General features: G+C 37.6%; 1 protein-coding gene across 3 annotated transcripts in view; it reads right to left on the bottom strand.

Moving 5' to 3' along the window:
• LOC124554764 (cullin-5) overlaps positions 1 to 14,648 on the bottom strand; it is a 243,311-nt gene that overhangs the window by 112,918 nt on the left and 115,745 nt on the right. For all 3 annotated transcript variants that reach the window (XM_047128412.1, XM_047128411.1, XM_047128413.1), the window contains exon 7: positions 8,482 to 8,612. In XM_047128412.1, coding sequence (XP_046984368.1) covers positions 8,482 to 8,612 — 131 coding nt within the window. The remainder of the gene's footprint in view (positions 1 to 8,481; positions 8,613 to 14,648) is intronic.

Here is a 14,648-nt window from a genome sequence, read left to right on the forward strand (position 1 = left end):
TCCACATAGACATAAAAATGCAGTTTTTAATTTTGGTTTCCTTCTATTGTCTCAGAAAGCGTGAGAATTAGAAATGGACGCAGTTAACCAAATTGCTAGAGTGAATAACTACCAAACAAATCATGGGCTTAATATTTATAGTAAAATTGCTAGGAAATATAATGATCACACAGCACCAAATGAGAATATTAATTTGGAAGCCAAAAATAATAAAAAATACAGCTCCTTATGATACTATGGAACATTGAGCACAAAAATTGCAGTGGTCCCTAAAAAACAAAATTAATATTTATTTTTTGACAACAATCAATCCAGGCTGATTTTGGCTAATGCTGTCAAGAAGAAAAATATTTTTCACAAGTCTGGCATATATAAAATACAGTGCCCCAACTGCGATGCATACTACTTGGGACAGATTGGGTATAGAACAGAAGTTCGCTTTAATGTACATGTGGCGCTGTAAAGGAGGGATACAGCATATAAATCTAATTGTGTCGCCCACCTAGTTGAGAGTGGACACAGGGTTCCCTCTGTCTCGCTGCATGTGAAGCTGCTGCATTGAGCTGAAAAGGAATGGTTTATGGACCTTCTGGAGGAGGTTGAGATATTTTGGCATCACAGACCTTCTGTCATCTACCTTCTTCGTGAGCACGTGCTAGTAAAAAATATTCACTCTTGGGAGCTTTTTGAAGACTACCTTGTAAAAAAAAAAGAGGGGGGGGGGGGGGCTTTTTGACCCATAAGGAATACATCCAACATCTGCATTGGCCATCCATCATACGACAGACCAGCAATTTCTCATACAAGTCCACTGCCCATATTTATTTCAGTCTTGTTTTTGTCTTCCAAATGATTGTATACTCCAACAGAGGGCACTACTGGTCCTCCATGACGCATACTCATTTCATCTGTGCTCGTTGTAAGTGATGACCTCAATCTTACTTCTGCCATGTAAAGGCTAGGGTCGTTTGTCACAAGCTGATGCTCTGAGATATTGGTACTGTATGATTCTTCTGATAAAGGTGTGTGGTTGTTCTATGTAGACTCCATTAACCAGGCTAACTGCTGTCATAACTCATTCAAATAACTGAAAATACAGATAGCTGACTGTATGAAGAAAAGCAAATTTTGTCTTATTAACTCTAGAAAGATAACCTGTGTCACCCATGTATGATTATCTATTATGTCTGTTATCATATGGTTATCTTTCTAGGGTTAATACATGTTAGATGTTTATTCAAAACAATAAAAAAATTAAACTTATTAAAATCAACAAAAATCAGCATTCATTAAGAGATCAGAGACACAATTTCACAGGTACATACACATTTCCTTAACATTACTAAAATAACGCAACCCTAATCTTGAAATACCTAATGAGAGTCATATAGGGCAGTCACTGCAGTTTAATTTTGTTTAAAATATTTGGTAATTGTCATTTGATATAAGCAATTTTTTTCTCTTCACTGCAGCTACATCACAAATTCATTTTAACAGTAGTTAACTTGCAATTCAAGACACTGTTTTTTGAACATTTCAAAGCTGTTTCCAGAGCTGGAAATGCTTCTATATTTTCTGCAGCTAATTTTTTCATCTGTTTTGTCTTCTTGCACTTCCTACTGTAGTTAGCCTGCAATATGTTTTCAACAATTTTGTCATCTGACACGATCTCAAAATCTCTGTCATTATTGTCACAAATGAGTCATTCTTTCACACCATAAGCATTACATTCTTGGCATGTGTGTATATTTGTCATTAGCTCATTTATATCCTCCTTAACAGATTCATCCATTATTGGTTATTGAATTTTCGTGCTCCATTTTAGTATTCCGTTCCTAGCTTTGTTCAAAGTTTTCCTTTCAATCAAATCCCATGATTATACTGTAGAAACAGGTAACAACACTTCTTTAAATTAGCAAACAAATAAGACAGTCGACCAGCTGCAATAAATGGTTGTGTTCAGTTAACAGTAACCATGGTTTCAACAGATTTAAACCCATCTTCTTCAGAAGGACAAGAAACAAACTTCACAAAAGAAGTGTTAGTAAAGTGATCTAAAACATCCACATGAAATTTGTCAGCAACGATCTGTACATCCTTTTGTGAAAGTTAAGGCCCCTAAAATTAAGGTGTTGTCACATCGGTAAAATCAATCATATAAAATGCCAGACCATGTTAACAGCTACTTGCTGGCAAGTAGCTCTTCTTCTTTAAATCTGCTGAAACCATGGTTATGGTTAAATAAGTATCACCATTTATTGCAACTAGTCATCTGTCTTATTCACCCGATATTCTGTAACCATTGCTGAAGTGCAGCCATGTTCAAAATATTGAAGTTCCTTTAAATTATTTTGCTTAAAAAATGACAAAATGACTTATGTTACCTTCATCAACAGATAAGTCTAAGTTAAAGTTGTTTTCTACAAAGTCATTTTAATGTTTAAATAACACTGATTCATTGGTTGTAGCAAGGATGTTAATTAGGACGCAAAATGTTTACAATAAACATTCCATTTTCTCTTACAGTTCAGCTGAAGGACAGGTTGGTGCACTATCCAGCAAAAGTGGGACTTTTCCTTGTTTACCAATTTTGTTCTGAAATTTTTTACTTCATGAATAAAAGTGTTATCATACCAGTCAATGAATATTTCGGTTTTCATCCCTGCCCTTTTTTGGTTTTTATCATTTGCACAAACTAATATCGTTACTCACTCTTTATCAGTTCTATATCCTGGAGCTGAACTATCTTATTGAGAAGCTAAAGATATTGAAGTTAATGATTCCCAATTTAAACTGGTTTCACCTCCATTATGAGCTGACATTTTTCTCCTTGTATTTACAATTCATGAATGCCATTATGAGATTTAAATCTGTATCACCATCTGTTACTTGCCACAAATGGTTCACATCACCATCTATTTTTTTGTTTTGGTTTTGTTTGTTTTTGTTTTTATTTAACTGTAATGCCTTTTCAAAGGGCAAACAACAACATATCAGTGGCCCAGTCGATCATTTTTGTAAGAAGCAACAATACAAAGCTTCTTCCAACAGTTCATTTTTCAGTTTCTTCATAATTTTTTGATGTTCACTCTGAAGTTCACTATCAAGCTGGCAGGTGTACTACAAAACCGAACCAATATTCTTAATATTGCTTATCGTAGAAGTACCTATATGCTATTTATTGGCTAACATACAACCAGTTACTCCTTTTATTAAATGGCTCAATAATGCTTATTTTGTCTTTTGTGATAACACCACTCTCTTGCACTTTGACATTTTTAAGCACAGATGCAACACAGCACAAGGGTGTAGCAATTGGCAACTGCTTCAGTCAGTGGTCATCAAACTGCAGCCTGCACTAAGTACTCGTGGGGCGCGTGATTTTCAGTTTTATTTTATAATAATAATATGCAACTAACAGCTAACAGCCTAATCCAACAACATCAACTAACACTAAGAGTGTGGTTTTCCTGCCCATTAATAAACAATAATTACAGAGAAAGTAATATTTTAAGGCGTGTGAAATTTTAATTGACACTGGTGATATCAGTGGTGAGTTAAGTGAAGCTAGCTACTTACCTCTCAGGCCCAACTTTTCCCATTTCTACACAACAGCCAATTTGTAACGAATGCATGTGCTACAGTGCACAGCAGCTTCCCCCCTTACTGGTAAGGCCATGCGGTTTTCTCGGATTTGTGCAGAGGTTGTGCTATACTGCCCGTGTCATCCATATCTCCATTACACAAAAATTCCAGGAACTTAATTTGTAATTGCACGGTCCGAACAGGTAACTGGGAAAATGACTGATAAAATATTTTCCTTTGAAGCCAAATTGCAGTTGTATACAACTGAACCTTGAGAAAAAGATTTCTTTAATTTTCCAACTGTGCAATGCTCCGACCAGATTTGACTGTAGCCAATAGTATTTACCAAGGCATGGCGTCCTATTTGAAAGAATATCTGGTAGGGGGGAAAAAGAGAAAGAAAGAAAGAAAGAAAGAGAGGGAGAGAGATAGATAGATAGATTTGCAGACATTAGAAATATCCGAGGCTGTTGCATTCTTGTAGAGAACCCTTGGCATGCTGAACATGATGATCCCAATTCTGCCAATTTAGGTTTCATAAAGTTCATTTGACACATAAAATATTGTAGCTTCAACAAGACACACAGTTTAAGGCTCAATTTATAGTACATCATGATATCAGAGTGCCTGAACCTTGGAAATGCATCTAACAATTAAAAGAGCAATTTACGAGACTGTGCATAGTTTATGTTAACACTATTTCCTCTTCAAGTCATCTTTGTGATAGTTTACTTTCAAAAATGAACAACTTGAAAAATAAATATCATAATCTGTAGTCACATCACTTGCAAGAAGCAGTGAGGATTGCATGTGGTCCAAACAACACAAAAATAGAGAAAGTATCAAAAAGAAAATCCATCACATATCACACTAAGTTTGCTTTGGAATTAGAATGAATGAAAATCCAGATTCAAGAACAAACATGTAGCTTTTTTACATAGCTTTTGGAATATGAAGGGTATTGGAAATGAAGGGTCTCAAGGGCATTTTTTCACTATGAAAGTTTGAGCATACAGGCATTAGAATAAAGTTTATGTGGCCATATGAATAATGTAACAATTTTTTTTAATGACAACAGGGTGACCTGGCATAAAAGTGCTCTGAAATCCACTTCAGGGACAAAATACACTGAGCTCAGACTGATTATGATAGTAACTCAAAATGATCAAAGTTCCAATCAGTCCCTCCCTATCTCACATCCTTCATACGAATCTGTTAGATGACATGAAGATTATAAGATTACGCACTGCAATGAATTTCCTTTTCAAAGGGATAAAGGTGGATTGGATTCAGTTAAACAAATGGTGTGCATTCTTTCTTTCAGTTTATTAAAAATTGATCAGCAGCCCTTTATGTTATTTTCTATATTAGTAAACATGGTGGCAGTCATAAATGTGAAATTCTGTTAGTGGTGATTCTTCTTGTTCATCCATGCTATCACAACGATTATTCCAGTTAACAGCAACACACTACTCCCATGATTACATGTATCAAAATCTTAACTGTCGACAAACCAGTGTGCAGCTATTTAAAAACTCTTATTCCCTATATTGGAGGACTTCAATATATAATAAACACTGCTTATCATTGTGAGCAAGTGCACAATAATTTTATTTGATGTAGGAGTCTGTATTTTTTCTTCACCAGTTTCAAATACACATTTCTATTTGCAACAGGTGTTTAGTTTAATAGCTGCTCGAGGAGGATAGCATATTTATTTCCACACCGTATCATCTGTAACTGTTGGTTTTACCTGGTCCCATCTTTGACTCAGAAATATACTGGAGAATAAATTCCAAAAAGTAGCAACATGGATTTGTTAATATACTTAAAAGAGACGGTTGTTTACAAATTTCTTATATATTTGCAACAAGGAATATGAAATTGCATTAAGGGGGGGTGTAACATAATGCAAAGGGCAGAAGAAACATGCATTTCCAACATTAACTAAACATTTTGGATTGTGTCTCATATTGCATAATGCCTCGCATAAGTAAAATTACTGTTATTAATATCTGTTCACACAGACAGCACAACACCACTTCAAGCAATTACAGTGTCCAAACTTTGAGGTCACTGAGGGTGGTAGCTACCAGAAATAGAACAGTCAACACTACGTGTCCTGATATGTGCTAACTTTTTTCCATCAACACCTGGGGGTTGGAGACCAACTTATCATGTTCTTACAACAGCTAGTCTATTGGGGAGGGGGGGGGGGGGGAGGGCTGATAACAAACTAATTATTGTAGGTTACCAATTAATAATAAGAATGGTTCATATATGGCCCGATGTGTTGCTCCATAACTCAGCATTGGCTCCTCAGTAAAGAAGTTTGATGACTGTTGCTGTAATTCCCACAATGACGAAAAGCGCACTGTAACTCACAGGTGGGCAACCTGTTTTAATTCAGACCATTGAAGAAAGTCTGGGTGAAGCTTAAATGAACTTTCTTAGAGACACAAGTTTTGGGGCATAAGTAGTTGGCATGGTGGGTCAGGAACAGGATGGGATTCATATTGGTGCATTATCCCAAAAATATTAAATTCACGGATGCTACAGTTTTCACTTCATGTGCTAGGAGAGTTGCTGACGCATTGTCACAATGTGGCCTGCGGGCTTAAGTAAGTTTTAAGGTTCCCCTTTTTCACATATAAGAAAACATTTTATTTTATTTCCAGTTCTGCTACTTCACAAATGTGAAGTGAATGTATTGCACTGCAGTATGCACGGAGTAAGGACCAAGTGGTATGTTCCCAAGCTGGCTAGTAGAGGTGGCTGGCCATCTTCCACTTTCAGAGCCAGTGGGATGAGGTGCCGATGCAAAACTCACTCGTGACATCAGCAAAGATACGTAGGGAAAGTACATTTATTCTGGCATGAATCAAGTAATTCTTATTAATAAATATTTGAGAACAAAAGTTGCCTTTTGTCACTCAGACATTATAAGAAGTATACGGGTCTAAATTCTATCTTCCAGTACTTTTACAATGCGAGGAAACACTGCTATTAATAAATAAAAGAATAACTTTGGCATAATCAAAGATGACACCAATTGTTCGCTCAAGTTACAGACTGGGCGCCATAGACAGCAGTTGTCGATAGGATGCCTTTTGATCTAGTCATGCAGTAGACCTTGCTCTCATACCATTAATTGTTAGCTTATAATCAGTGTGGACAAGTTCCTTTTAGGGTGTTTCTTAAACAACAAGATAATGGCATCCTGCGTAAAAATTATTTGCACAAAAAGCTTCTTCCTGCTTCATTATATAAAACATACAGTAGTACTGCACTTTCAGAATCCATCGGTGCTGCTACAACTCTGCAAGGGGGTCAAAACTACGAGAGCATCTCCACATAACAGGTAGGAAGAATTCCTATGTGGCGCCTCACCGAGTCAATTCAAGGACAAGCTGGTTTAACTATCACAAAACTTGGGCGGGGAAGCATGGCCAGTTATACTGTATGCCCCTTATACCACCATTTATGAACTCACCAGCTAAACCGATACATTCCTGGAGGTTTAGTACAAGTGTGGGAGGGAGGGAGGGAGGGGGAGGGGGGGGGGAGGGGAGAGAGAGAGAGAGAGAGAGAGAGAGAGAGAGAGAGAGAGAGAGAGAGAGAGAGAGAGAGAGAGAGAGAGAGAGAGAGAGATGGGGGGGGGGGTGGGGGGGCGGGGGGGAGTTCTTGCAAAGTATGTGAATGATGGCTGCAGGCCACCAAAGGTCACCCATGCCTTGCCTTACACAAACACCAGCACGGCATGTATGTGCACGCACGGACTAGACCACAAACATATTTGCTCGAGGTTTACAATACAGATAATCACAAGTTCGTACAAATGAGTTCCAGATAACTGAATCTCCACTGTATACGTATTTGTATAACAGCATTATATACATATTTTGTACCTGTTCTGCTTCTACCTATGTTTGTATTTTGACACCAATGATAACCATGTTATACTCAAAATCTAGATCTGCAATAAACCACACATTTTTGCAACTGACTGGTGTCCTTAAATTTGAATTCTACATGATTTTAAATGGTGCTCATATTTAGTGTTCTATCATCAATAACAGTATGTTAGTTTTTCACCATGAACAATAAATAGTAAGGTAATGTACTTCATTTGTCGTTTATGTTATTGACAATGCTTTTTAACATGTCATGGCCTCCATGTTATAATCACTGCATTTTTTTTATAAAATGGTAACTTTTTGCACAAAGGCAACAGATTACAAGCGCCAGTATACAGTTACAAAGGAGCAGGAAATTTGCCAAGTCACATGAGCCTGAAACTGATGCAAGAAGGTAATGATGGACACACACATTATGCCACTCACCATCTGTTGATTTCATTATCAGCTTAAATTACACTGATCTACATTCCAACTCTGATGCTACAGTTGATGCTAGTGGAAGTAAAGCTGCTTAACACGTATGTGGATTAGCATGTAACTCACGAACAAATGATCATGTGTTTTATCAACATTTGCCGGCTTTCATGTGTATCGGATTTCATTTAGTGATAGGTCTGTTTCATCATAAACATGCATAGGTAATAAATATTTATCCTAAGTATATCATTAGCCAGAATTCACAGTGAATGCAATGTAACAACCATTAAATATATGACTTCACAACAAGAACTATAAAACAGTTATTGGGACAAAGAAATAAGAATCAAGTGGCTATCAATCATGAATCCAGGTGATGAAAAAACATATTGCTTAATTCATTTATATAATGCATAAAGAATCTTCATAATGTAAGAGGTAATGTTTAGTAGTGAACTAATGGACCTCTAAAAAATCTATCAAAATGCAAAAATGGAAATGAAGTGAGTAATTTACAGACAGTATTTCAAATATATTATAGAAATTTTGGATGTTGTACCTGTGTAATTATATCAGCAGCAGCAACCATGTCAGCTAATCCAGCACTCATAATGTGATCCTCAAGATCTTTTAACATTGATGCTATTCCGTCGGGAACACGATCCATAAGCTTAAACATCAGCCGCAGCTCTATTAATAGATCAGAAAATATCAGCAATTATTGTGAAAATGCATAAACGATATGAAAGCAGACAAATGAAATGAACAATATCTTCACCAATTATAGACAGTAACTAAAAACAGTATCCACTAAATATTCTGAAGGGGAGGAAGGAAGGGTTCAACGGCCCACTGGTGATGGAACTATCATGGGTAAGTAAAATAGCCTTAATTGAGGGAAACCACAGAAAACCCAAATCAGGATGGTCAGATTACTGTTTGAACTCTTCTCCTCTTGCACATGCATCAAGAGTGCTAATCAATGAACTCACAATCTGTAGCAACATACAGAAGATCATAATTTGTCTGAAACTAAAGGTTAAAAGGTGCCACCATCTTGCAAATCTAAGGTTACTCTGGCTCCATTTCGAGAGGGTGATGGGATTGGATTAACTACAAACTGATGTACAGGGGGTAGACAAAAATAAGTAAACACAAAAACCACCACATATTACCATGCCCAATATGGTGCAGGAAACCCACTGGCAGTCAAAATAGCTTTCAGTCATTTCGGAATGGATAAATACGGATTCTGTATGGTTTTAAATAGAATCTTATACTGTTCTTCCTGCAAAAACAGTGACAAGTGCACATAATGATGGTGGAGGTGGACAGCCATCACGCACCATCTTATCCAAAACAGATCACAAAGGCTTAACAATATCGAGATCTCTTGACTGATGACCAAGGGAGATGCGACATTATGTGAGCATTGTGAACAGATGTCCTATTCACTTGGAACACAGCCTCAACATTGGAGGCCAAATATTGTACTATAGGATGGACCTGATTGGCCCAAACAGTCACACAATCCTCAGCATTAATGTGACCTTGCAGAGTAACCATGGGGCTGACCAAATACCATGATACCATTGCCCAAATCATCATCAAACTCCCACAGTTCATCCTTGGGATGTGAACTAAGCCAGAAGTTGGAAGTACTGTGAAACAAGACTCAGCTGACCAAATGATTTGCTTCCATAGCTCCACAGCTCAGGTTGTACGCCTTCACGACCAAGTTTTCCTGTTATGCACATTTGCATCACTAATTGGTTTTGGAATTCCAGATTGCCTTATTTTCTTCTTCATGTTGTTTTGGTGCTAACAGAGTTTGAGAGTCAGACTCAATTCGACAGTGACCCTTGCTGTTTCGTCATCTAATTTCTTTTTCAGAATCTTCTGTCACAATCTCTCAACACACATTTTTGTCAACATTGCGACTTAGCAGATGATCTTTTGCCGCTTTCCCAGTGTGCATTATAAAACACCAAACACTTCAGCTACCTTGTTTATAGAAGCACCCATCATACGAGTAACAATTTACCCACATCCGAAATCACTTAGCTCTAACACAATGCTCTCAACAATTACACGTATCATTCTGACTACGACTGACACTTGCAATGTATTCAGACATGTTACAGATCTGCCACTTGTAGGCAAATACACCAGTGCAATGTACAGGCTTTGCTAGCATATGCATTTATGTTCAAGCACACATTTTTCAGTGTTTCCAGTTTTTCGTCCAACCCCTGTATTCAGTCAGAATAGGGGTATCTGCTTACAACTGCCAAAAGATGACATACTTTAACATGATTGAGACAGCCACACAATAAAACATGTTTTAAAATTAGAATATCCCTTCATTAGAAGAATGATATGATAGGAGGAGGATAAGCTGTAAAGGGCTTCCAGAGTAGGAATTTGCTCCAAAGTATAGATCAAATTAGAAACTAGGTGCAATAGAGTTTTTATTAACAATGGAATAACAGCTTAGAAATAAGTGCGGAGATTATGCTCTAAATGTTAATGGGCTGCAAGAAGAAATTTAAATGATTGAAGCTCAAAAGTAAAGAAGAGAGAAAGGGGAGGAGAGGCAAATTTGAAAAAAAAAGACAAACAGAATAATAATAATAATAATAATAATAATGAAAAATGGGGTGTCAATGTGCAGAATTTAAATGGAGAAGAGGAAGACAGGGTAACAGAGAAGCTAGGGGAAAGATATCAAAGTAAGCCAAGGCCCAGAGGATAGTGTGGATCAGGTACAAGTCAGATAGCCAGTTCAAGTCTTACGGGTACTGGAACAGTACTGAAGACTCTGGAGATCCGTATTTATATTCACCTACTCTCCATTACAGTTACTAAATACCTGGAAAGTAATATCAAATGGGACAAATGTATACAATTAGTTGAGAGAGAACAAGTACATAACAGACATTGGGAGAGTGTAGCGCAGTTGCCAAAAAAGCAGACCACATATGAGACACTCCTTCAGTCTGTATATGAGTACAGTGAAGCTGTAGTCAACCTGAATGTCGTTTTGAACACCATAGTGCTTTCTAGACAGTCCTGTCAGAGGTGATGCGCACTTTTATTTCTCAGGCCTTCAAATTTCCTTACCCAATCAGTTATTGGAGGAACTAAAGTTTAATGTGAGCTCCAAATCATGAAGCAACTTAGCATGGTTCACATTAAGAAATACTGCTGGAGGTGAAACAACTGGTCTGTGACAGACAAATATGCTAGAACTGACAGTTATGAACATCATGTCTATGAATCTATAATCTGACGTTTAACCTTGAGCCACTCTTCGTACCGCTGAAGTATTTTCTGTCCCAATTAGGTCAGATTAGTGCAGATTCAAAGAATTCATAAGCACTTTGCTACATGTTGTAACTACCTGGTTCAACTAGTAGTAAAGGATCTTAAGAATGCAGTTGCTTGAAGAAGTAGTGTTCATTTCACAGTTTATAATAGATCTTGGCCTTTTTGATCATTACTGTCTGATGATGGAATTACAGGCAGGCTCGGTAAAACCACCAAAACCGCAGGCCTTCAAAAGGATCTTCTCTGAATGTAAAATACGTACTTTTCTAGAGCATTGTCAAATCAAACATGGGATGGAGGGAGTCTGGAAAACAATATAGATGAAAAGCTCTGATTTCTACACATGGTTTAAATTAATTTTTGAGGATACATTTGCAAAAGCAGACACTTCTTCAGCAGCAGCTAAGGAAAACAGACAGATAATTGCAGATATTAGGAAGCCCTCCAGACACTTTAAATATCTCAGTTCATTACAAAAGCACTACACTAACTCACAGTTCGTAGATTTCTATCACAGGCATAAAAAAATATACAGGTGGATATTGCTTGCTGTAAAAAAAATTCAAAGACAAAACAATATATAATGCAGAAAACAAATGCAAAGTAGTGTGGGAACTCTTAAAACAGGAAACTGACAAAGTCAGACACACAAGTATACTAAGAAACCAAAGAGGGGGCAAAATAACAGAAAATGGTAAGGTATTGGCAAACTTTGTAAATGACTATTTCTCTGGTATAGCAGAGAAGTTGCAGCAAATATCTTCCTAAAACACATGTAGCACCCACAATGATTTACGCAGCAAGCACAATAATGTTGTTTCCCCACAACAGAACCTGAAGTCTGGGAGACAACACAGAAATTTAAAAAAAGTCAGCAGGCATAGATGAGGTTCCAGTGATTGCTCTGAAGGCAACAAGAGAAATGAGTCCTTTAGTTTTGGTATTTTCCCAGATTACCTAAAGCATGCACAAGTTGTGCCCTTATTAAAAGAAAGGTAATGCAGAAGGAATTGAGAACTTCAGGCTGGCTTCACTACTACCTCTAATACCTTCATTCTCAAAAATAATTGCAATTCATCATGAAATACTTATGAGTTACACGAATAAATAAAACCTTTATGATGAAGAACAGTTTGGTTTCCATAAGTGAGAGAAGACTCTTGACAAGGATTACTGTTACAGGCATACTCTTAGACTTGTCCACAGCTTTTGACAATGTACACCACAAATTACTACTAAACAATGTAGGAGCACTATATGTAAGAGGAAAAGGAGTGGTTTCAGTCTGGAAAACAGTTTAACAGTTAGAGGTAGTACACAGATCTGCAGACGACACATTTTTGGTAGAACGAGGGCATGCAGCTTTTACTGTATGATTAAATGATGATGGCGTCCTCTTGGGTAAAATATTCCGGAGGTAAAATAGTCCCCCATTCGGATCTCCGGGCGGGGACTACTCAAGAGGATGTCGTTATCAGGAGAAAGAAAACTGGCGTTCTACGGATCGGAGCGTGGAATGTCAGATCCCTTAATCGGGCAGGTAGGTTAGAAAATTTAAAAAGGGAAATGGATAGGTTAAAGTTAGATATAGTGGGAATTAGTGAAGTTCGGTGGCAGGAGGAACAAGACTTCTGGTCAGGTGACTACAGGATTATAAACACGAAGTCAAATAGGGGTAATGCAGGAGTAGGTTTAATAATGAATAGGAAAATAGGAATGTGGGTAAGCTACTACAAACAGCATAGTGAACGCATTATTGTTGCCAAGATAGGCACGAAGCCCATGCCTACTACAGTAGTACAAGTTTATATGCCAACTAGCTCTGCAGATGACGAAGAAATTGAAGAAATGTATGATGAAATAAAAGAAATTATTCAGATAGTGAAGGGAGACGAAAATTTAATAGTCATGGGTGACTGGAATTCGAGTGTAGGAAAAGGGAGAGAAGGAAACATAGTAGGTGAATATGGATTGGGGCTAAGAAATGAAAGAGGAAGCCACCTGGTAGGATTTTGCACAGAGCACAACTTAATCATAGCTAACACTTGGTTTAAGAATCATGATAGAAGGTTGTATACATGGAAGAACCCTGGAGATACTAAAAGGTATCAGATAGATTATATAATGGTAAGACAGCGATTTAGGAACCAGGTTTTAAATTGTAAGACATTTCCAGGGGCTGATGTGGACTCTGACCACACTCTATTGGTTATGACCCGTAGATTAAAACTGAAGAAACTGCAAAAAGGTGGGAATTTAAGGAGATGGGACCTGGATAAACTGAAAGAGATTTTCAAGGAGGGCATAAGGGAACAATTGACAGGAATGTGGGAAAGAAATACAGTAGAAGAAGAATGGGTAGCTTTGAGGGATGAAGTAGTGAAGGCAGCAGAGGATCAAGTAGGTAAAAAGACGAGGGCTAGTAGAAATCCTTGGGCAACAGAAGAAATATTGAATTTAATTGATGAAAGGAGAAAATATAAAAATGCAGTAAATGAAGCAGGCAAAAAGGAGTACAAACGTCTCAAAAATGAGGTCGACAGGAAGTGCAAAATGGCTAAGCAGCGATGGCTACAGGACAAATGTAAGGATGTAGAGGCTTATCTCACTAGGGGTAAGATAGATACTGCCTACAGGAAAATTAAAGAGACCTTTGGAGATAAGAGAACCACTTGTATGAACATCAAGAGCTCAGATGGAAACCCAGTTCTAAGCAAAGAAGGGAAAGCAGAAAGGTGGAAGGAGTATATAGAGGGTCTATACAAGGGCGATGCACTTGAGGACAATATTATGGAAATGGAAGAGGATGTAGATGAAGATGAAATGGGAGATACGATACTGCGTGAAGAGTTTGACAGAGTACTGAAAGACCTGAGTCGAAACAAGGCCCCCGGAGTAGACAACATTCCATTGGAACTACTGACGGCCTTGGGAGAGCCAGTCCTGACAAAACTCTACCATCTGGTGAGCAAGATGTATGAAACAAGCGAAATACCCTCAGACTTCAAGAAGAATATAATAATTCCAATCCCAAAGAAAGCAGGTGTTGACAGATGTGAAAATTACCGAACAATCAGTTTAATAAGTCGCAGCTGCAAAATACTAACTCGAATTCTTTACAGACAAATGGATAAACTAGTAGAAGCCGACCTTGGGGAAGATCAGTTTGGATTCCGTAGAAATACTGGAACACGTGAGGCAATACTGACCTTACGACTTATCTTAGAAGAATGATTAAGGAAAGGCAAACCTACGTTTCTAGCATTTGTAGACTTAGAGAAAGCTTTTGACAATGTTGACTGGAATACTCTCTTTCAAATTCTAAAGGTGGCAGGGGTAAAATACAGGGAGTGAAAGGCTATTTACAATTTGTACAGAAACCAGATGGCAGTTATA

The sequence above is a fragment of the Schistocerca americana genome, chromosome X (assembly GCF_021461395.2).
Source record: "Schistocerca americana isolate TAMUIC-IGC-003095 chromosome X, iqSchAmer2.1, whole genome shotgun sequence".
In the NCBI taxonomy this organism is placed as follows: domain Eukaryota; kingdom Metazoa; phylum Arthropoda; class Insecta; order Orthoptera; family Acrididae; genus Schistocerca; species Schistocerca americana.